This window comes from Cervus canadensis, chromosome 11 (genome assembly GCF_019320065.1).
Source record: "Cervus canadensis isolate Bull #8, Minnesota chromosome 11, ASM1932006v1, whole genome shotgun sequence".
In the NCBI taxonomy this organism is placed as follows: domain Eukaryota; kingdom Metazoa; phylum Chordata; class Mammalia; order Artiodactyla; family Cervidae; genus Cervus; species Cervus canadensis.
The window spans coordinates 47,500,101-47,523,259 of NC_057396.1; the positions used below are offsets into that span (position 1 = coordinate 47,500,101).

Here is a 23,159-nt window from a genome sequence, read left to right on the forward strand (position 1 = left end):
CCCGTTCAGTGAACACACACAGCTCCTTCTTTTTCCAGCAACTGGGCCAGGTAGGGGCTCTTGGGAGGGCATGCCCCCATTTACTTGTGGGGAATTGGGGCGCAAAGACCGGAAGTCGTCTGCCCAAGATCACTAGAGCCCCAGGTCCAGTGCATAAGGTCATATGAACCAGCAGACCTGTAAGGGTCTCCGCAGTCAACGAAGTGGAAGCCTTCATTTCACAGATGAGAAAATCAAGGCACCCGAAAGCGGGTTAGCTCTAGAACCTGGGAGGCTTCACGCCAAAGGGCTAAGGGCTGGAAGCCCCCTTTCCCGCCGCTTCGCCCTCCTCCCTACCGTCTCTGGTCCGACCGCATATCCTCAGGAGGCGACTCCATCCCCGGCGCCAGTCAAGAGAAGACGTGACCTAGAGAAACTCCCGCGGAAGTAGGTGCCGAGCGCAGAGTTGCCGCGCAGCCTCGGCGTTCCCTTCCGCGGAATGGGGAAACTCCGGGCCACACCTGGCCAAGGGGCGGCGGACGGGGAGGCCCCGGCTGCCGCACTGACCTGTTCTGATCCAAGACTCCACGCGCGTAGCCGGGGCTCCGGCGCCGCCAACGACACCGTCGTAGACAACTCGCGGCCGCAGGCCGGGCGCGCCCACCCCGCCGGGCGCTTCCGCCCGCCCCACGTGACGCCCCGGGGAAGGGAGGGCGGGGAAGGAGGCAAGGACCCGCCCCCTTCCCGGCCACGCCCAGTCACGGTCCTGGAGTTCGCCGGCCCTGCGGACACGTTGATCTGTGGGTCTCTCCTGTCCATCTCGCTGCTCACAGATCCGTCTACGTCTCCTGAAGCTGAGGTCTGCCTCCACCAGCCCCGCCCTCTGAGTCTCCCATCTCCTCCTGAGCCTCTCCGCCTCCTGCCACCCCTCTCCCTGGGAGGGACAAGTCACAAACCGCCCCACCCCCAGAGCGGTAAGGGGCACTGGGAAGCTGGAAAACCCAAATTCCTGACCTCTTCCTCCAGGAAGTCCTTACCCACTTCATTCTTTGAGAATATCCTACTTCTCTCCCTGGGCCCACATCTCTTAGGAGCAGGGTGGTGGGGAAGATGCAAGTCAGTGTCCAAGGATCCCTTAGTTAAAGGCTGCAGCCTGAGATCCCGGCGGCCAGGCAGCTTCCCTGGCCTAGAGAATGGATTTCTACCCATCCTACCAGCATACACAACAGATGAGGGTCTGGGGTTTGACAGGCATTCCCAGGTCCTGTGTCCAGGGCTGAGATTGGATGTCATTAATTTGAGCACCTACTACATGCCAAGCCCAGGGCTGGGAAACTTTTTCTTCTATCTCAATGCCTGAAGGTAAAAACTATTACCCCAGGTTATAGATTAGGAAACGAGGCTCCAAAGAAGCTCCAGGGCTTGCCCAAAGTTACAAAGCCATATTGGGTAAACCGGCCAAGTCTTAGTGAGTTACAGAATCTCCTGCCTACCCTTACTGGATATTCACCCTGCCCTTCCAGGAAAAAGTGGACTCCAAGTGTCTTCCTGACAAGGCAAAGGTAGGTCGTTTCCCGTGAGAGTGCAGGGCCAGATCTTGGGGAGAACTTCTGGCCCCAAATTCATATGGGGTACAAAAACACTGGAGAGGGGTGGAGCACAGGGCCCTCCTCCTGACCTGAGAGCAGAGGTGACCCTCAGGCAGCAGAGGGCACCTGTAGGCTACAGAGAACAGGAGAGGCCCAGGCATCCCTCTAGACTTCAAAGCTGCCGTGGGGAACACAGGACCAGGGGACTGGCATCTTGGCAAGGGGTTGGAGGCTCCACCTTCTCTGTTAGCACAGGCCTGAGGTAGAAAGGACTCAATTCACAGGGCCTGGTCCCTTCACTACATTGGAGTCTGATGATATTCCCCTCAACTCCCAAACTTCCTCCAGAGAATGCTGCCCCAACCTAAACTCTGGGCCTACAGCCCTGTGGTCTGAGATTCGAGGACCTCTGCCCCTCCTTCCGTCACACCAGGCACGTGTCAGACCCCCAGTCCATAGGTTGGACCCAGGGAGTCTTAGGCTGCGGGTCTTACAATAGAACCCCATTCTCTGACCCTGACCATACCTGCTTCTTCTCTTAGAGCAGTGAAAGGTAGCCTAAGAACCTGAGTGAATGGCAGGATGAACACACAACAAGGACAGGCGGATGAATGAAGAGTAAACTAATGAATGAACACAAGAAGGAACACACCACAGACAGGAGTTGACGACCACCCCCGCTTCACATGGGGATGTCTAAAGGAGCAAAAGCCCGTGATCAATAATAAAATGAACAAAATGAACTGTAGAACAAAGGGGCCTAGGGCGGTGCCCGTGCCCCGAGCAAGTGGGAAGCAGGCATAGTGATGAGCCAGATGAGGCTGTGGGATCGTTTATTGGGGCTGTGTCCAGCCAGGCCGCAGCGCCAGCCTGGGCCCGAGCCCAGCGTCCCCAGGAGGCGCAGGAGGTGGGGGAGGGGAGAAAGCGGGGAAGGATCCGCCGCCTCTGGGCTCCGCCCCATCGTATCTTGGTCCCTGGCGTGGTGCAGCGCTCAGGTGAGCGAAGTGTCGTCATCGCTGCCCTCGCCGCCTGCGTTGCCTGTGCGATCCTCCCGGCTCTCTGCCACCGAGCTCTCGTCGATGTTCTCCAGCGAGTCCGCATGTTGCACCGACAGCTCCGACAGCGCCAGGCTCGGCAACGAGCTCTGCTCCGGGTGTAGCCACGGTTTGAAGTGTGGTTGATGCTTCTGCTTCCACTCAGGGTATTTAACGCACGCCTTGTACATCTTCTTCATGGCCTGCGGACCGGTTGCACCGCCGGATAAGGGGTGAGCTGGGAGCAGGACTAGGCCTTCACTCCGTCTGCTCCCACGCCCTCCAGCGGCTCAGACCACTGTTCCCAGGATCTGACTCCAGCTCGGGTTTCGTAACTCCGCCCCTCAGCCCTGGCCCCGCCCCCTGACTCCCATTCCCGGACTCCATCCCTGCATCCCAGAACGCTCTCCGCCCCAACCTCCACACCCGCCAAGTCCCAGGGTCACTCACCTTGGGAGCCAGGAACTGAGAAGATTTATTCACTACCCATTTGGGTAAGGAGCCTATGAGGGCAGGAAAGGGTAGTGAGAAAAAGGAAGCAGCAGCTGTAGGGATCCAGCCCCCGACAAACACACACACCAGCTCCCTTACTCCAACCTGCGGTTTCCAGGGAGAACACACTCTTCTCCATAGGGAGGGGGCAGAGTGAGGCAAGTCCTGTAAGACTTCATCGACTTCACTCCCTCTTTCCACCTCAGACCAAGGTCCTCAGGCTCAACTCTGTTACACCCTCTACCTCTACCACCTGACTGCCTCTGCCCTCTGCTGAGTCCAAGGGCTGCATGAAAGAAAACCACAGGGTCCAAGGTGATCACAGGCCACACATGAGTTAAAATCCTGGCCAATCAAGCTTCTGCCTGCTGCCTCCCCTCTACTCACACTTACCTCCCTTTTCTCATACCCAGTCCCACTATCTTGAATGGCCCTGATGCTCATCCCCTTCTCTGCCTGTCCTTCTAAGCCCCCTGGCACAGGAAGCCTAGCTGCTGCATGACCTCTTCCAGCCTGGCCTGACCTGGAATCTATGGCCCGATTCTCCACCTGCCTCATCCCCAAGTGTCTGCTCTGCCTCTGACACCCAAAAAACTCACTCAGTGAGGTGCTGGGGAGCTCTGGGCCTGGGCCAGTGGACCCTCAGTGGTGCTGGGGAGATACCCAGGCAAAGATGCTCAAGAGCCTACCCCTCCTCTAGTCATTCATTCATTCCCTCACTCACTCCACAGTCACTCAGAGACACCCACCCTGGACCAGCCCTGGGGACCCAGAGAGGAACTCACTGTCTGGGGGAGCCCGACAGTGTGCCAAGTGCTCTGCTAGAGGGGGATGGGCCCAGAAGGCAGGGAGCCAGCAGCTCCTCTGGGTATCAGGGATAGAGGAGGTGATGCAGCCCTGGAGGGATGAGTAAGGGCAGAGAGGTGTTTTAGGCTGAGGGAAAGGGTTGCTTAGACAAGTAGTAAGGTATAAGCTGTGAGAAGGGACTGGGAAACCTGGGGAGGGGGGCTTAGACTTCACTGTGAGGGCAATGGAAAAATCACAAAAGGATTTTAAGCAGAAGAGAGTCACAAGGAAATAAGTCCTTTGGAAAAAATCTGTATGGACAGACAGGGTGGCTGAATGTGGAAAGAAATGACAGATTCAGGAGCTATTTAAGAGGTAGAATCAATAATAATGATTTGGGAGCTGACAAGAGGGGACCCCCCACAACCACCATGTTTTGGGCACGAGTGACTGTGACTAGAGGGAAGAGACTCAGGAGAAGGGACACATTAGGAAGGGAGACAGTTCAGCATTGGACACATTGAGCCTTGGATCCTAAGAGACATCCTGAGGGACACATCAAGGAGGCCAATGGCCACAGGGACCTGGATCTCAGCAGAGAGACATGTGGTCACCTAGCCACAGAAGCCTGGGGAGTGGCTGAGCCCTCCCAAGGGAAAAAGGACTGGGGCCTGGGAAACCCAGACCTCCAGGATAGAAGCCAACAAGACAGAGGGGGAGCAGCCAGTGAGAGGGGAGTAAGTCAGAGCATGGGGGCGTAGGAGTCCAGGAAGAGAGCTGTAAGCTTCGTCTTGGGACAGTGACTACCACCTTGATCCTTGCTTTTCCAAACACTGTAAAGTCTCAAACTTTGGCTCAAAGAACGTTTTGAGTACAGACGCCCCAAAATACAAAACACCTCTTAACAGAGGCCCTTCCGGATCCCAGTAGATCAACTAGATCAAGTCCCATCGCCGTGGTATAGGGAAGGATCCCATGATGGGATTCCAGGGCCAAGCCCTCACCTTTGGGGTCCACCTGGGCCAGGTAGGTGATGACGCAGCTCTTGGGCCCCGTGCTCTGGATGAGGTAGCCCGTCTGGATGGACACAGCTCGGACCAAGTCTTTCCGAGGCGGGTATTTCTGGGGATGGAAGGCACAGGGAGGTGAGACTCAAGGTGTGGGAAAAGGTGGTGTCTTTGTGAGTACTAAACACACACACAGAATTGGTTCACATGCCCTGGCATCCACTCCAGGCCAGGCCTGATATTGGGGTAAGAAGAAAGAGAGGAGTCAGACTAGGTCATCATTACCCATCTAAACTTCCTCTGTTCCCCTCCAGAAAGACCCCAGTCTGGGGTGAGGGTTTATAAGCACACACATGGGTGTGTGCATACACACACACACACACGTACACACTCATCCTTTCCCAGGCCACCTGCACTTGCCTGTCCTGCCTGCCATGGAGATCAAGACACTCAGCCTCAGGGAGGGCCAGGGGACCCTACCTCTCACTCCTGTTCCCTTTTCCCCAGCCAGCCCCTCCCACCCACTTGTCCAGAGTGATGGTCCACACTCGTCTGCTTAAAAGCCCCAGCAGGGAGATGAGACATTATTCTCACTCTGTAGGCAGGAAACAAGGACAGGAGGCTTCACGTCTGGACTGAAGTCACAGAGAAGTCTTGGTAGCAGCCAGGGGCCTCTCCTTGGGCTAGGCCTGCCGGCCTAGTCCTACCTGGTACCTTCCCCTGCCCACCCAGCAGGGAAGGCAGGTTGACTCACAGGATGTTTGACTGAGTAGTTCATAATGATGTAATCAGTGCCCATGGGCAGCCAGGAACGGAGGGTGATGACATCACGATTCTTCAGGGGCTTTGGACACCTCCCTGTGGAGGGCAAGGGACAGTTCAGCCAGACCACTGGCCTGCCTGCCTGAAAGGGGGTGGCAAAGCCCAGAGACACAGGGACGCTTGGTTAACTGCCAGCTCCCCCGATCTAAACAAGGACCCCACCCACCAGACCTAATTTCTGGAGCTAGGAAGGAGACAAAACAGCCGCTCTGCCTTCCTGCATCCAGCTTCCCCTGCTCCTCACCACCTCACAGAGCCCTCACCTTGCTGGCCTGATCTTTTTGTGTATGTGAATGTGAGTGTAGGAGAAGAAAGTGGTATTATTGTGTCTCCATTAAGTGTGGGTAGGTGGGTGAGTAGGTGGCATGTGGCTGTGGGTTTTATACATGACTCTGTGCAAATGTGTTTGTCCATGCACATGGAATGTGCATGCATGAACATGGGAGTGCATGTGTGTGTGTGAGTACACGTTTCTATATGCTCAAGTGTCTGGGAGCAGACAAGGATTCAGGGAAGGCAGCCCTACATCTCTACACTCAGGTCTCTGAGCAGCCTGGCCCCGGGAGTGACTGTGAGGAGGGAAGCGGGTAGGAAGAGGCTGGGCTGGAGGCCTGGGTAGAGGTGGAGGGGGCTGGGATTGGCGTGCTTGCATCTGCTCACAAGAATAATAGCCCACATCAGCGTTGACTGTCAAGCGAGCAATGTCGAAAGTTTCAATGACGTTGCTGTCCCACTTCTTTCTGTATTCAATGTCATGTAGGACATCGTAGAGTGTCTCTGCTGGCACATCGCGGCACTCCATCCGACACTGCAGACAGACACATGGGTTGTCAGGGTCACACACGGCTCAAAGCACTAATCAGGGGATAGGAAGGCATGCAGGCAAAGGGGGCAGGGGGAGGAGGAGAAGGAGGACAGGGAGGAACAGCGACCTCTGAACATGGTCTCACCTCTTGCCATGAGCCCCATGCAGCCCTCCCAGAAGCCACATGTGCCAGACAAAGTCAGCCTCTGCATCTAGACACTATCTCCCCCATCTCAGCCCCCACCAAATCTCCCCATTCGTCCTGGTCTCCTCCTCCAGGAAGTCTTCCTGAATTACCCAGCCGACCTTCTGGACTCCTATACACTGTGCTCTCCTCCTCTTTATCTGTGCCCTCCAGGCCCCTGAATTTCATGGGCAGAGGCTTAGTCGATTCAGTACAGAGCCTGGCGTGAGTACATGTTAAATGAAATGAAAGCACAAATGAACAAACGAATGCCTAAATGGATGTCTTTCCCCCATGGTACTTATCACCTGGCCATACCATTTACCCTCCTTTCTTTTTTTACACCATCCAACAAAATCTTTGTTTTTGTTTTACTTTTGACCACACCATGTGGCATGTGGGATCTTAGTTCCCCTACCACAGATCAAACCCGTGCCCCCCTTTCAGTGGAACACAGAGTCCTAACCACTGGACCACCAAGGAATTCACCCAACAAACATCTTTGAATTCTTATTACTTATTAGCCTTGTTCTCAAAGAGTTTTCCAGCTAGGGAGAAAAGAGCAGAGGAAACTTTAAAAAAAAAAAATTTAACCCACACAATAACCCTGCCAGATAAGAAATCCAAAGAGGAACTTAAGGCTCAGAGAGGTTAAGGAACTTGCTCACAGTCACCCAGTTGATAAGCAGCAAAGCTGGGGCTGGGACTTCCCTGGTGGTCCAGTGGTTAAGACTCCACCTTCCAATACAAGGGGACGAGTTCTATCCTTGGTGGGGAACTAAGATCCCACATGCCACAGGGTGTGGTCAAAAAGTGAAAAAAAAAAAAAAGCTGGGACTTCACCTAGATCACACGTCTGGAAAGCAAATAAAAACAGAACCAGGTTTCATTAGATTTACACTTAGCAAGATGAAACTCAGTCCATATCCTTGTTCTGTGATTTTTTTTTTCACCTGAAAGCCCAAACCCCAGGATCAAGTTCCCCTCAGCAAATGGTGGAGTTCTATTGTGTAGCTTAAAAAGGTTTCCCAGAACTGGGTGTTTAGACATACTACTTTCTACTAAAGAGTAAATACATGCAACCATATGAGGGACGGGTCACATCGCCTTCCCACTAATCTTGTTAGGCCTTGGCCCCACTAATGGTGATGAAAGGACAAGGAAGGACACTACCCATTGAGTATTCTAGGCACCAGTGAACTCATCAAGCCCTGGATATGCCTCACCTAACAAAAATACAACAGACAGAGGAACAAGTTAAGTGTCACCACAAGAATACAAGACAAAGCCAGATGATGAGACATTCTGCAGGGCTGCTGGTCTAGTCTTTCTACACATCAATGTCATAAAGAAGGAACTGAGATTTATAGAACAAATAACCAGATAGAAAGTACGGTCCTGGATTGCATACTGGCTTGGACCCAACAGCAAAAAGGACACATTTGGGACAACTGGAGAAATGTGAACATGATCTGAATATTAATTAGATGTGCTGAAAATTTACTGAAACAAAATTGTGGATATTGCTGCCTGAAGAAAAAGCAAGTTACAGAGTGGATGCATGACATAATTTCACTTTGGGGGGGTGGAAAAAATCTATGCACAGAAAAGGCCTGGGAAGCTAAGGTATTAACAGCGGCAATCTCTAAATGATGAGCATATGATAGTTTTTTCTTTTTGCTGTCTATATTTCTAATTTTCTAAAGTATATAGTACTGCCTCTTCAGTAATGAAAAGAATTAAATAAAAAGATTCCCCAGATATCCTAAGAGGTGTGCTCACCACCTGCCAGGTACTATCCTAAGTGCTTTCTACACACTATCACTTTGAGGTATTAGCCTCATTTTAGTCATGAAAACCGAAGTTTGGGACTTCCTTGGCAGTCCAGTGGCTAAGAATCTGTGCTTCCAATGCAGAGGGGCCTCAATTTGATCCCTGGTCAAGGAACTAGATCCCACGTGCCAAAATGAAGACTCAAGAGCCTGCATGCCACAACTAAGACCCAGCACAGCCAAATAAATAAATAATTTAAAAAAAAAAAAAAGGAAGAAAACTGAAATTGACGAACAGCTTCAGACTGAAAAGACTCCCTCCCTCCCCACCCTGTTTGCTTTTCTACTCCACAAGAAGGTATGTGACTAGATTCAGTCATTTCACCAGCTTCAGCTCTGTGCAGAGCACAGAAGAGTCAGAGACAAATATGAGGCCTGTCCTTCAGAGGCTTCCAGTTGAGAGAGGAGACTAGTGTGGAAATGGGGAGGTGCCCAGACCGTCCAAGGGGACACAGAGGAGGTGGTCAGCTGTGTGGGGTGAGATGCGGGGAGTCGGGCTTCACAGAGAAGCTCAGTGTGAAAAGCAGGCATGCAGCAAGAGGCCCTGGCAGAGCGCCAGAGTGGCCTGCAGGTCAGCTGCATGAGCTCCATCTGCTCTAGTGCCCTGTGCTGCAGCCTAATACTCAAAAGGTCCTGCTTCCAGGTCTTCTTGGAGAAATGTGTGATCCTGGGACTGGTGGGAGTAAGCACAGGAGGAGCCTGGAACATCTTATTGTGCCAGAGAGTAAAGACCGTGTACTCACAGAATGATAGGGACCTTGCCTAGCAGACACAGGAGCCGGTGTGAAGGGCTCCCAACTGGTTCCGTGACCAACTCATCAGCGTTTGCCAGTTTAGCACTGAAAGTTCTTATCCCGGGAAACCTCTCAGTCCCAGGCAAACAAAGACAGTTGGTCCCCTACCATGGGTGAAAGCTGGGCCAACTCACGTATTAAGGTAAATAATGATCGTAACAGATTATATTCCACTGATTAAAATAGGAAACCAAAGTATATACAGGTATGAATAAATAAATACATTGAATGTTTAATGAGGAATAGGGTATTTACATAGCTTCAAAGTACCTTCCCATCAAATCAGTAACTTCACTTTGCCTGGCAGATACCACCTTCATCAAGTGATCAAAGGGAACGTCAGTGACAGGGCAAGTTGTGACTCCTGATGCTTCCTGACAGGATGCAATGAAAAGAATACAGACAGCACTTATGTGATATTTCTGCCAAAGATGCATGATCTAAATCTAATCATGAGGAGGACCAGACAAACCCTAAATGAGGGGCTTTTTACAAAATATCTGGCCTCTAAGTGTCAGGGTCACAAAAGTCAAGGAAAAACTCAGGAACTATATCAGACTGAGAGAGACGAATGGAACACAAGCGAGTGAATAAATGAGTGAGTAAGCAGAGCGATGAGAGGGATGGGACGGATAAGATGCAGAGGCCGGATCTGCATCCTCAGGAGCACCCAGGCAAGTGACTGCTGTGTGGCGGCACGTAGGTCCAGGTGCTGCACCGGACGGTCAACACACACACTCACCCTTCACCCCCAACTTCTCCGCTGTGCTGCAAAACAGAAAGCTGAGGCTCGGGAGAGGAAGTAACCTGCCCAAATCATAGAGCAAGAAAGCAGCAAAACTTAAAACCAGATCTTCCAATACTCTTAACCCACAAGGAGCACTCACGTGTGACTTCTCAGGAAACCAGAACTTCTCTAAACCAAGTTTGAAAGCTGGTTTGGCTTTGCAAGTCCTCAAATGTGTTGTCCCAGGCCATGAGTTTATGAAGAGGGAGTGACAACAGAATTATGCTTTGTAGGTTAGAGTCCACCTGGGAAGTCCTCCTCCCTCAAGCCAGCCTCAGTGCCCCCAGGGCCAGCTGCGCCCATGGCTGGGGGCACACTGAGAGGCCCACACTGCCTCTTGTCCCTCGGGATCGCTGTCGTTCAGGACCCGGGGCCTCGCTCTGAGACAGCAGGCAGCGGGAGGAGCACGCAGAGCACGACAGAACAGGCACCAAGCTGAGCATAAACTCTGTGTGATATTTTATCTTTAAGATAAAGAAGGAAACTTCAAAGGTTTCCCAAGCTCATGGTAGATTCCTAGGGAGGAAGGTCGGCTGCAGGGCCTGCTGCGAAGGTGAGAACCCAGGCTGTGGTGGTGGCGCTGCAGGTAAGGAGACCGAGGCAGTCCAGGTGACCAGCCTGGCTCTGGGCCTGCCTCTTTCCACAGCCCCCAGGAGGCTGCGTGGCTGAGCCAAGAGAGGTCAGTTACGTCCTGCATCGTTCCTGTGTGCAGCTGCAGCCGCCACATGGGCAAAGTAATTCTAAGAGACTTCTGGAGGGATGGGTGGGGGCAGAGGTGAGTCATCAGAGAGCACCTGGTGGGCAGGGCTGTGACCAGAATCCACAGCCATTGGGCCCCGGGCAAGTCAGTCACTTTGGCTGGACACCTGGGAGCGCCTCCTGGAAACCATAACTGAACTGGAGGCAGTGCCGGAGCTGCTCAGCCAGGGAGCAAGCCATGCTTGGCTGCAAAGCTCTTAAGGCCTGGTTTACTGCAGGAAGTCTCACATGCAGCCATTTTACAGCTGAGAAAACTGAGGCCCAGAGGGAGCAGGTGACACCAAAGAAATTTTTAGACTCGGTACCCGCTACACTCCACTCTCACCAGACTCCTTGACGTAGGGAACTGAGATTGGCCAGAACCCCCACAGAGCCATGGTCAGAGGGAATGGACAAGCAAGGAAGGCCATCAGGGTGACTCCTGCACGCTTTGAGTCTGGCAATCCCAGGTTCCAATTTCTACTCTTCTCCTTAGGCACAAGATTTAGTTAGTTTGAGTCTTTGTTTCCTTGTATGAAAAACGGGGATAATAAAAATACCTATCTCGTGGGGATGTTGTGATCAAATTAAATGAGATAACATGTGAGACAAAAATGAGCTCCCTGATAGCTCAAACAGTAGAAAATCTACCTGCGATGCAGGAGATCAGGGTTCAACCCCTGGGTTGGAAAGATCTCCTAGAGAAGCGAATGGCAACCCACTCCATTATTCTTTCCCGCAGAATTCCATGGAAAAAGGAGACCAGTAGGCTCCTTTGGGAAGGTGAGAACCCAGGCTGCAATGGTGGCGCTGCAGTAGGCTACAGTCCATGGGGTTGCAAAGAGTGGGACACAACTGAGCGACTAACACTTTCACTTCGATGTATGCAATATGCCTGGCACGTGGCAGGTATCCCCCAAAACAGTAGCTGTTATTACTTAGGCAGGCTTCCACGAGCAGCCGTGCACCCTTCCACAAGGCCAGGACCACACACATGTGCATGTATCTGTCTATATTCTGGGCCCCAGGTGCCCTTCTTGCCTCACCTGGCCCTGCCCTTCCATCCATCCATTCACCACCTTCTGGAGTATTCTGCCACATGCCAGGTCTGCAACTGGGCAGCAGGGACGGGTAAACAGCTAAACAGAGCTGAATTGCTGAAAGGGGAGAGAAGGCATTTCCAGCAGTGAGACTGGTGGGTGCAAAGGCCCAGAGGCTTAAATAAATCAGTACAGAGCAAGATCCAGGGCCGTCCCGGTGTCTCACTCTCGCCTGCTCCTCTCTCCCACCCCTAGCCCTGTGCTTCTTTGGCAGATGGTCCAGAGGAGGAGGGAAGTGTAGGGGGGAGGAGCTGCAGTATCTCCCAGGACCCAGGGAGATGGCTGACCTGAGACAGAAGGAAAGAAGTCAGGTCATGTCCATGGGGCTGTGGTGTGACCTTGAGGGTCAATGGCCAGGGCAGTAACAAGGAAACTGAGACGTGGGCAGATGGATCCCAGTCTGGCTCAGACACTGAGACCTCACACAGCAGGTCTCCGATATGCTTGCCCGTGGAATGTATGAGGCATACAGATTATCCCAGAGTCCTAGGGACTCCAGAGATAACCTCTTCCACCATTCCTCTTCAGGTTACCACCAGGGAAACTGAGGCCCAGGGAAGGGGAAGGGGTCCATTTGGGCTCTGAAACCTCCCTCAGGCTGTGCTGGCTTCTCACCATGTTGCATTTTAGCAGTTTTGATGAAGAACAACTATTAAGCACATCACCTTTTCCCAAAAGAACCATATTTAACACAGAAGTAGCACTCCTGACCAGGGTGGAGCACTAGCTATCAAATCAATCATAGCCCGAAATAATAGATCTCAACAACCACTACCAAGTACTCTAAATCACCAATTCATCATCCCATAAAGGAGACAGCAGCACCAGACCCTGGACCCCACAGGGGCTGAAATTTAGGTCAAACCACCTCTGCCAGCTGTCAGGGGTGCCAAGGTGCATCCTGGGTAGACACTGTCTCTTACTCTCCCAATCTGATGGATATCATCAACCCCATTTTAAAGATGACGAAAGTGAGGCTCAGAGGCACAATGACTGACCACAGCCACAAAGCTAAGAGTGGTGGAGCGAACCAGAGCCTGGGAGTGCCTGATCCGAAAGCATCAGGACTTTTCGCTCCCCCCTCAAGAGGCAGGACTGACCCAGCAAAAACAAACATGCTGGCAACTGGAGACTGCCTTAGTTAATTGGTGGTTATTATGAAGTGCTCACTGTGTTCAGAAGGACTTGCTGACCAAGGAGGCAAAGCTCAGCAATTCTTCCTCTGAACCAAATTCCTGACTCCATCCTTGGCCCTCACTGGGCTGAAAGGCAAGGCCATGCTTTTCTGAAGCCCAGCCCTGGAGCTCTGCACTTGGAAGTCTCCTCTGAGAAGACTGGAACCATCGCATTTCCCTCCCAGGCTCACACTCATAGCAATTCCAGGCTGTCTGATCAGACAGGCCTCTGCCCTGCCACTTCCTGCCTGTGTGGCCTTGGTCTGGGCAAAGGACTTCAGTTCTGAGTCCCAGTATCTTCATCTGTCAAACAGGGATAATCCTCCCCTCAGAGTAAAGCTGTGAGGATTAAAGGAGACTTACACACCAAGCCCCCGGTGGCAGCTGCCCTGCCTCCAGCCTTAGGCCCCCACAGTTTTCCCTGACTTCTCAGGCCCTGCCTGCTAACACCAAAAGGCAGGATAAAGGAATAGGAACAAAGCTGAAAACAACAAGAATACCCCAGATCCCTCCACAGGCTGGAAGGACAGGGAGGGGGTGGGAGGACCCTGCCCAGGTCCACAGGTCCCACCCTCACAGCCCACCACCAGGCACTGCCGTCACCATGTCAGTCCAGGCGCTGAAGGATGCAGAGACTGACCCAGGGCACACGGCACATGAGAGGCTCAGCGCTGGCAGCCCCTCTGCCCTGGTTCTGTTCCCGGTCCTCCTCCCCGGGGCCACTCACCACCTGCTCGCTGACTTTGGGCCCTCCACTGCCCCTCCCAGAGGCCCCACAGGACCAACAAGAAGCCCAGCTGCTAGAGCACCTGCCCTTGCCTCTGGGGCCTCAGAATGGAGACCGCGAGGCCTTCTCCTCACGGCCATCCCAAATCTCAAGAGCAGCTCCAGGGCTCTGACACAGGGATCAGGGAAGCAGAGGTGGAGGTGTGCAGAGGAGAGAGGTCTGCTGAGGCCTGCTTTCCCAAGACCGCCACTCGCTGGGTCTTCGCTATTTTGTCCTCATGCCTGAGCCCGGCTGTGCCCTGCCCAGGCAGCCTACCCTGTCCCTACACTCTGCAGGTTGGTCTTGGGGCCTGCTCCTCCGTCCCACCGGCTCCCTTCGTCAGCAACGCTGTGATGCATCGATTCATCTTGGCCCCTTGTTCATCTTGGCGTCCCCAGTGCCTGGCGCAGTTTAGTAAAGAAACATTGCCTGAGTGGAAAGAGGGACAGGTGAGCCACCAAAGACGCCAAGTCCATGTGAGCTCCTCGACTTTTAGAGCTCTGGGCCGTGGCTGGTGGCTCTCAGGGCTCTGTGGAGAAAGCAGGAAGGGTCGTTGTGAAAACCTCCTGGACGCTCATCAAACTCTCCACGGCACGTGAGGCTGACTTCTGTTTCTGCCCTCATCCTCTTATAAAATGGAGTGTAAGTGGGGAGAGGGGGCAGAGACTAGTTAAGGGAGATTCTGGGGCTTTCTGTAAGACCTTTAATAACTCTGATTTTAAAAAAAGGTAAATTAAATCTGTACTGAAACATCAATTTACACTCAGTAAATTAACAAAAATATATAAAGTGCCCACTGCTCATGAGGATATGGTAAAACTGTTACCCAGTTAGTGACAGCAAAAGCTGGTTCCACTATTCGGAAAAGCAATTTGGCAAATATCTTTAAAATCCTAAAAATGTATCTTTTAACTCAGTTTCTGGACCTCCAGGAACCAAAATTTTTACACGGGGGTGGGGGTAATATGAAATAAGAAAAAAAGTTCTGTTACAATATTCATGACAATAATATTGCATTTGTAATTAGCAAAATATATTGGAGGACAATCTGGAACACCACCAACAGCAGGGCCTGGTTCAGTTAAGAATGATACATCACCTTGAAGATTATCGCCCCGCTGCTGAGGAAGGACAGTGGGCTCCCTCTGGATACGGGCGCGGGCAGGGGCCCCGCAGAACCCAGAAGAGGCCTGGCAGGCAGCAGCTGCCGGAAGTGTTCCTGAATTAATAATTCTGTAGCAATGCAAGAAATTTCCACAGATGCAATGTTAAATGAACAAAAGAGGACACAAACTTGTATCTATGCCACAGGCTCGATTGTATATAAATTATCTACACCCTTGAATGAGAGCTGGAAGGAAAACAGGGAAAAGTTTTACTCGGGAATTGAGGCTGGCTGTGCCTCATTTTGGGGTTCTTGTTACTGTTGGTACAAGAGAGTTTATACAAGATAAAGAAACTATATTTTTTTCCCCTAGGTTAAGAGTGTGGTCCAGAATCTCAGGGGCCTGGTTCCCTGGACCTGGGAGCCTGGACTCAGCTGAGATGGGCCTGAGGCTGCCCAGGGAATGCTCTGTGTAGTATGGCCATGCTGAGAGTGGGGCCAGAGGGGACTCAGAGTCCTTCCATTCTCAGCCAGGACACAGGCATGAAACCTGTGGGCTCGGGGCAGGGACAGAGAAAAGTAGGGGGATGCAGGTACAGGGAGGGGCACCCCAAAGCAGATTCTTACAGAATGTACAGCAGATGGCACCCATGTGTAAGGTCAGGGAAGAGGCTCCTGGCAGAGGTGCTGGACTGGAAAGGGCCTGGACTGGCTGGGGGAAGGACAGAGCTCATGTGGTTCCACAAGGTAACCCGAGTGAAGAAGGATGGAAGTGGGAGGAAATGGAGCTCTCCCTTGGGTACCTCAGACTGTTCATTCATTCATCCATTCAGCAAACGTTAACAGCATGCCAGCTCTGTGCCAGGTGCTGTGCTGGGGCCTTGCAAATTCTCCTAATTTCATCCTCTCAACTACCCAGGAAGAGGGAAGATTGGGCCCATTTGTAAATGGTGGCTGAGAAAAGTGAAGAACCATTCAGGAACCCAGTGTGACCCGAAGTCGACTGCTAAAGTTGTTCTTTAAGATTTAGGCTCTGCTCTGTCAAGGACTCAAGGAATCCCAGGTGGGCTAGGACTTGGCCAGATAAGGCCTGTCCCTGGGGAGTCCCCACTAGGGAATGGGCTAGAGGCAGCTCTGCCTGGAGTAAGGGGAGCTGGAAGCACGCAGCAGGTTTGGTGTGGGCCCCTCACAAGGTCTCCTTTCCCCAGCTCCTGGCTCATAGTTCTCATCTGCAAAATGACTAGACAAGCCTCTTCTGAAGGGAAGAGCATCTGGCACCAGACAACCTCAACCCATCTTCTCTACAAAAGTGTGGCCCTCCTGAGACTGGTGGGAGGTGGAGGTACTGCATGTCTACCCGAAACACAGCTCCCAGAGGCTGCTAGGCCAGGCCAAGCTAGGCCCCTCTGCTGCTCTCTACCAGGGCTGAGTGACTCAGCCCTACTCTGCTCCCATCCCCCTGCCCTCCTCCTAGTCTCCAGCAGCCTCCCTGGACCCCTGCCCCCACCCCCCAGGCCTCGGCATCTGAGGCACACCCTGCTCTGACCTCTGAGAAGCTGACCTCCTGGTCTGGAGCTCCCGCCACTTTGTTCCAGCCCTGGGGGAGGTGGGGGAGCCCGACAGAGGAGGGAGACCTGAGAAAGAACAGAGTGGGTGGATCTGAAAGAAAAGACAGTCGGGGAGATCAGTGAGACAAGACAGGGGCCAGGGCTGACACCCAGACAAGTAGACAGAGACAAATTGGATAAACACTTCCCAGGAGTTCAGGGGCTGCCAGTGGTCTCATGCTCCCAAAGCTCTCTAGTAAGCTCTGGACTGCATCTTCAACGGCTTCCTGGGCACCACCCCCTGCACAGCCCACAAAGCTCACCCTAACCATGTCCACTATTGTATTACCCAAGCCCAACGCCCACCCGCCTCTGCTCCCCTCCTGTGCCTGGAACCTGGGATTCCGCTTGGCCATGACCTTCCCAACAACCTTCCTTTGCCAGACTCAGGCAGGCCTCACCATCCTTGCTTGGACCACTGCTGCCGCACCTTCATCACTGGTTTCCGGACTTCCAGGTCAAGCTGTCACCTGCGGCCAGGAGCTTTCTAAAACCCAGTGATGGGAATTCCCTGGTGGTCCATTGGGTTAGGACTCTGTGCTTTCACTGCTAAGGACCTAGGGTCGATCCCTGGTGAGGGAACTAAGATCCCACAAGCCACGTGGTGCAGCCAAATAAAATAAAAAATAAAACCCAGTGATGATGACACTGCCCAGCCTGAAAGCCTCTGCTGCTTCTCCCTGCCTTCAAGATCAAATCCTAAAACGTCCTCCCCACTCTGGCTCAGCCTCCACTCTTTCCTCACCCTTAGTCCGCACCCACCAAGACCTTCTCAGCCTGCCCCCTAACTCCTGTTGGGCCCCCAGGTCTTACCCAGATACTCCTGCCCCCCACCACGCTGTCACCCACGCCTCTCGTGGCCTGAGGAGTCACGGAAGGCTGTCACCATCTTCCCCAGTCTCTCCACTAGGCCTTCAGAGCAGGACTCAGGTGTGATCCATCCCCAGGCCCCAAGCACCAGCCAGAGGCTGGTAGAGTGGGTGGGATGCATGAGAAGAGGTTTGCTGAACGAATAAATAACTGAGACAGGAAAAAAAAAAAGGCAGGTGGGGAAGAAAAGGGACAAGTAGAGACATACAGGTAGAGGTAGAACCATCACAGACAGGGATAGAAAACACCCTAAGGGGAGACTCTGAGACCCAGAGACAGGCCCAGAGGCAAAGACAGGAGGCTGCAGGGAAGCAGGGAGGGGAAGACCGAGGCAGAGCCAGAGCTGAGCTGGGGGGGCGGAAGCCACTGGAAGACAGCTGAGGAGACATAATTGGATCAGAGACAACTCTGCTGCAGTGAGGGGGTGTGACTCACACACACAGAGTAATGCCAGACACAGAAACACACACAGTCTCACACTCAGAAGCACAGACACATACCTCAGGTGCATGTACAGACGCACACACACACACTCACACTCAACATGGATTTAATGACCCTTGTCAGGTGCCCTGCCCTGAGGGGCTCACAGTCTACCCAACCAAGGACCAGATCATACACACGCACCCACAGTCCAGCTCCACACACAGAAGGTCCAAATATAGAAGGCCAGACAACTCCCATCACATCATCCTGTCTTCATAACACACAAACACCATCTGGTATCTTATGCTTGCCTCCCCCTCAGGATGTAAACTCATGACAACAGGGTCTGATCTGTTTGGTTTGCCACTAAATTCCTGGATATACTTGGTGTATAGCATGTTCACCATATAGTATGTTGAATGAATGAAGACTGGAGACCCACAAGGGAACTCCATTTGCTCTGGTTGTCAGGCCTCTGCCTTCAGACTTAACACTTCTCTGGTCCAGTACCAGGCCCGAGGCAATCTAGAAGAGTCCAAAACTAGGAAGGGGGCATCAAGGAGAGGCTGGAGGGGATTCTCAGAAAGCCAGGGTTAGATGACAGGAAACTCAAAGGATGAGATTAAATGGCCCAGGCGATGCAGAGGAGACCAAAGGTGGGATTTACCCCTACTTCCCATGGAGGAGGTAAACTTGCAGGCATTGTTCAACTGTCCCAAGACAGAGGATTCTAGACACAGGTCAGAAGTAACAAGTAGCTGCCTTCAGGGAGCCAGGCTGAGAGATAGGGAGGCAGTTGTTATACTAAAGCCTCAGAGAACAGCTCCAGCTGCCCAGTGCCACTGCCCAGCCTCTCTTTAATAACAAGTGAGAGGGGTCTGTATTTGGTGTAGGACCCACCACTAAGTTCTGGGCCTGATACTTTCCTCCACGGCCTGTGTTTCTGCAGCTCCAGGGATCCTCGAGCACTGAGGCCAGACCACATATGCTTGAGGAGAGAAAGTGAAGCACAACGGGCACCTCAAGTCCAGTGCCTGGTCTGAGCACCTTTCCTCTCACCTGTTGAGGGGGCGGGTGGGGGGTGGTGCTCACCTGCCCAGGTCAGGGGTAAAGGTAAGAGAGCAGGGCGGGAATAGAGTTTCTAACTCCACTGGAGGTTGCTGGCCCCTCATTAACAGACTGGAGATGTCCAGCTGAGGTCCAAGATCCCTAAGGAGTGCCAGGCCTCTGGTGTCACGGCACCCACAGCCCTGGCTCCAGGTGGCTCTACCAGGCACAGAGACACAGGGGAAGAAAGAAAACCCATCTGTCTCCAGGACTGCCTCCTTTCTCTCATCTCCTGAAACTTTAAAGACTCTCGGCTGGAAACTGATCTGGGGCTCGTTAAAGTTTAAAAGCCAGAGCCTGGGGAGCTGGTCATGGAGGCACAGAGCCAGCCTGCGGGCCTGAGGGCTCTTCTGGGCCCAGTGTGGACACGGACTGAAGGCACCACCCCACCAGCTCCTTGCCCCCCGGGACTGCATATTTTATACTATCTCACATCCCAGCCTGCACAAGAGTTATGCTATAACCACCATGTTGTCCTTTATCCCTCCTAAATCTTTCTGGAGGCAATCCCGTGCTCCACTCCCCACAGGCCCTACTTTAGTGCAGGCCTTGGCATGTCTGTGCAGACAAATAGAGCAGCATCTTCCTCCTACCACCCACCTTGTCTAAAACCCTCCCCAGTAGCCTAGAACCTCTGGGACCCAAATTCAAGAGCCTTGATCTAGTTGTCTAATCACCTCCACCTGTCTGAGTTCCAAGCCCCACAATATACCACCTGCAGTTCTCCTCACATCGCCCTGTTTCCTTCCTCGGGGGCCTTTACATAGCTCTTCCTCTGTATGAAATGTTCCCAGTGCTGTCAAACCTGTACTCCCCACTCTCAACCCAATTCCAAACCGATCACCTGAGCATTCCTCCTCTGAGAAGCCTTCCCTGGTCTCCAGGGATGGCTCAGAGGCCCCCTCCAGGTCTCTACAGCTCCTGTGACAAGTGTCTGTTCCAGCATCCTGATTTCCCTCTTTGTTTCCTACCTGAACGAAGTGCCCAAAGACAGGCAGGCCAGCACAGCTGCTCGCATGCGACAGATGAGGAAGCTAAAGCTGGGGCAGGGGCAGCGATCTGCCCAAGGCCACATGGCCGGGACCCTGAACCCTGTTCTCTCCCCCTGTAGGAAGGACCTCCAGGAACACCTCCCTAAAGCCTCCAGCCAGCTCTGAACTTTCCTGTCTCTGATTTCTTCCACCTGAAGATCCAGACCCCGGCTTCGGGAGGGCAGCTCTCTGGGAGCCCTGTTTCTTAAGGACAGATCTGGACAACTTCCTCCAGCTGCCCCTACACCAAGTCAGAGCTAGAACCATCCAGGAATCCAGGCCAGGGGTTCTCAGGGCCTCAGGAGCCCATCTAGGGACCTCTCAGACAGCACAGACCAGCAAGGCTTTAGCTCTCCATTCTTACCCTGTGTCCAGTACTGCAGACACCCTTACCATGACCTAAGGCCAGGCTCTACAAACCACCTGCCCAGCATCTTTCTAGAGAAATAGGGAAACTGAGCCCCAGAGGGGGCAGAAGCCCAGCCTAAACCTGAGCTCACTGAATCCAAACCCCTAAAACCCAATTAACTCCTGCCTCTGCCACCACAGATAAGAAGATTGACCCAGAAAGGTAAAGTGAACCCCAAGGTTACACAGTAAGGACTGGCTCTTGCTTGGCTGGGACCCCTCCAGGGTACCCTCTCACAATGACACAGCACTGGGAGACCTAAGGCAGGAGAGAGGGGTGGGTTCTGAGCGACAGGGTCCAGGAGATCGAAGGGCCCAGTGGTGCTAATAAGCAGGCCCGAGACACTGAAGCCATCCTGGCCTTGGAGTCTCAAGGACCTGGGTTCTGATCCTGCCTCAGCCACCTTCAAGTTGTTTGACTGCACAAGTGAATTCCTGCCCTGAACCTCAGCTTCCACATCTGTTCAATGGAGTTCGCAAGACACTTGTGAAGATTCAGTGGAAATACATGAAGAAAACCCCTGGCCCTGTGACTGTCTCCACCATCCCCATGACCCTTTTGAGTCCCATAGACCATTAAGAGTAAGAAGGGTCCTTGGAGATCCCTGAGATGATCCCAAATTTCACAGGGGAAGAAAATGAGGTGCTGAGAGAGGACAGACCTGAGCACTAGCCTAAGAGCTTGGAACCCAGGAGGCTGTGGCATGGAAGCAGGTGGACAGTGAGACAGGTCAGAGAGGGGTCACCAAGCTTTCTCCAAAGGGGAAGAGGAGCAGTCGTAGGACAGGAAGTCAGAAGAGATAGGTCCCCACTGCTCAGCTTCCTGTGGCAAGAGGAACCTCAGGTTCTCAGCCATGCTCCCCCAGGAGACCTCACACCCCTGCTCCAGCCAAGGCCCTCGAGGCCCCTACTCATTGGGACCCATCCTGCCTCACTCGTTAGCCTGTGAATATCCACCTCATGCAGTGGGCAGGGAGCCATCTGGAATTGTCGGTCTCTCTCCACCCTCTGGAGGTCTGGCCACCCTCTGCTCTCAGGTGGCTAGGTGCACAGCAGGATCAGAGAGCCTGAGCACGTGAGCATCAGGGCAGGACTGGGCTGGCCATGCCATGCCATCTCCAGCTTCCGTCCCCTGTGCCTCATCCCTCTCCATGGGACCCAGCACAGGTACTGAGTCTAGAGGCTCTTGGAGCCAGGAGAGCCCCATGGCACAGATGGAGAAATAGCCCAGAGAGGGCAGCGATGTGCCCACAGTCACACACAGAACATAAGAACACCATAACCAGGACTGTACCTCAGCCCCTTCTCCAGCTGGCCCTGCTCGAATAAATGACAGCCCCCTGGTTTCCCAATTCCCTCCTCTATAGCAGCTCTGAGGAAGCCTAGCCTGGGCACTGAGAGACCTGCAGTCAGGTGCCCAGAAGCCTTCTGCCTTGGGCCCAGGATCCGTGTTCAGCATCAGCCTTTGGGACAAGGCCTAACCTCACAGGAGGCGGTATCTGCCTCCTCTTTGGTGCTTAGAGCACTGTGCAGGCCTGGGACCAGGCCAGACCAGAGGGAGGGAAAGGGCAGAGGTGGCCTCCAGCAGTTCTGTCCCTCCTTCTGGCTCCAAATGCTGGGCCAGAGCCACAGTGACTTCCAGGAACCTCTGGACACAGGGGTAGGGAGAAGATAAGTCTGGGGGAAGCGGGGTGAGGTAGAGAAAATCAATCAGGTAGGCAGCTAGGTGGCTCCTCCCCCACCCTAGATTCACGTGCGCAGGGCATGTCCAGTGGGCAGCTGCCATTCCCAGCTCAGGGGGCAGACCAAGAACCAGCTGTGGGGAGTGGGGAGCTCAACAAATACCTGTGGTTGAGTCCCAGTCTCCTGGAGTGACCCAATCATTCCTGGGAACTCTGGCTTCAGAACTGCTGTGTGACCTTGGCAAGCCACTCCCCTTTCTGGGCCTCAGCTTTTTCATTTATCAACAGGAATAGGATGATGAGAACACCGTGTCCTTCAAAGAGTTACCGATGGGGTCAAATGCCAAAATGTTGACGAAGATGTGAGCCCAAGTGGACAGAGGAAGGGGCTCTGGAGCCAGGCTGACCTGGGTTCCACCTCTACCTTAGCTGCTGTGTGACCTCAGGCAAGTGACCTCACCTCTCAGCCTCAGTTTCTTTGTAGCTTGGAGATGTGCTTACTACAGCCCAGGACTGGTCTGAAGGTCAATCAAGCAATGCAGATAAATGCTCGACTCAGAGCAGCGGTTCTTACAGGAAACAAGATTCCTAGAGTCTTGGGGATGGGGGAGCTTGGAGACCTCTGCCTGTCCCCCAGAGCTCCACGTGGCTGTGCTGAGGGGATCTGAGATCTCGAGATCACCTCCCTTCCCTGAGCCAAGGCCCAGCACCCTCCTTAGGCCCCAGCTCTGCTCACCTCCTGGCCCCAGCCCCCTTCACTGTGGGGAGCACAAAAGAAAGAACTAGGCAGGGAGGCTAGCGATCTGGGTTCCAAGCCTGGCTTGGCTGGGGCTTGGCTGTGTGAGCCTGGGCTAGCCCCTGCTCCTCTCTGGACTTGCTCTCCAGTAAGGAGTGAATTTGAAATGGGATTGCAAAGGCACCTCCGACCTCTGCTCAGTCTGAGAGGGAAAGAGGTCAGGTGTACGCCCTAACTACAAGCCCACAATACCCCAGTTTTCCCAATCCCCTCTACTCTCAAGGAAGAACACCTGGC

At 53.3% G+C, this 23,159-nt stretch overlaps 2 protein-coding genes across 8 annotated transcripts in view; both read right to left on the reverse strand.

Moving 5' to 3' along the window:
* The window catches only part of ARAP1 (ArfGAP with RhoGAP domain, ankyrin repeat and PH domain 1), a 61,395-nt gene extending 60,702 nt beyond the window's left edge, over positions 1-693 (reverse strand). For 2 of the 4 annotated variants that reach the window (XM_043480777.1, XM_043480773.1), the window contains exon 1: positions 337-512. The gene's annotated coding sequence lies outside the window, so the exon portion shown is untranslated. Of the gene's footprint in view, positions 1-336; positions 513-546 lie in introns of those variants that run through there. The other 2 variants (XM_043480774.1, XM_043480776.1) reach the window with 2 other exon arrangements.
* A 1,691-nt stretch (positions 694-2,384) lies between these two features.
* The window catches only part of STARD10 (StAR related lipid transfer domain containing 10), a 46,404-nt gene continuing 25,629 nt past the window's right edge, over positions 2,385-23,159 (reverse strand). For all 4 annotated transcript variants that reach the window (XM_043480781.1, XM_043480782.1, XM_043480779.1 and 1 more), the window contains exons 3-7: positions 6,370-6,517; positions 5,642-5,745; positions 4,885-5,002; positions 3,053-3,105; positions 2,385-2,805 (exon numbers count right to left, since the gene is read on the reverse strand). In XM_043480781.1, the coding sequence (XP_043336716.1) occupies positions 2,560-2,805; positions 3,053-3,105; positions 4,885-5,002; positions 5,642-5,745; positions 6,370-6,517 (669 nt within the window). In that variant the 3' untranslated portion in view covers positions 2,385-2,559. The remainder of the gene's footprint in view (positions 2,806-3,052; positions 3,106-4,884; positions 5,003-5,641; positions 5,746-6,369; positions 6,518-23,159) is intronic.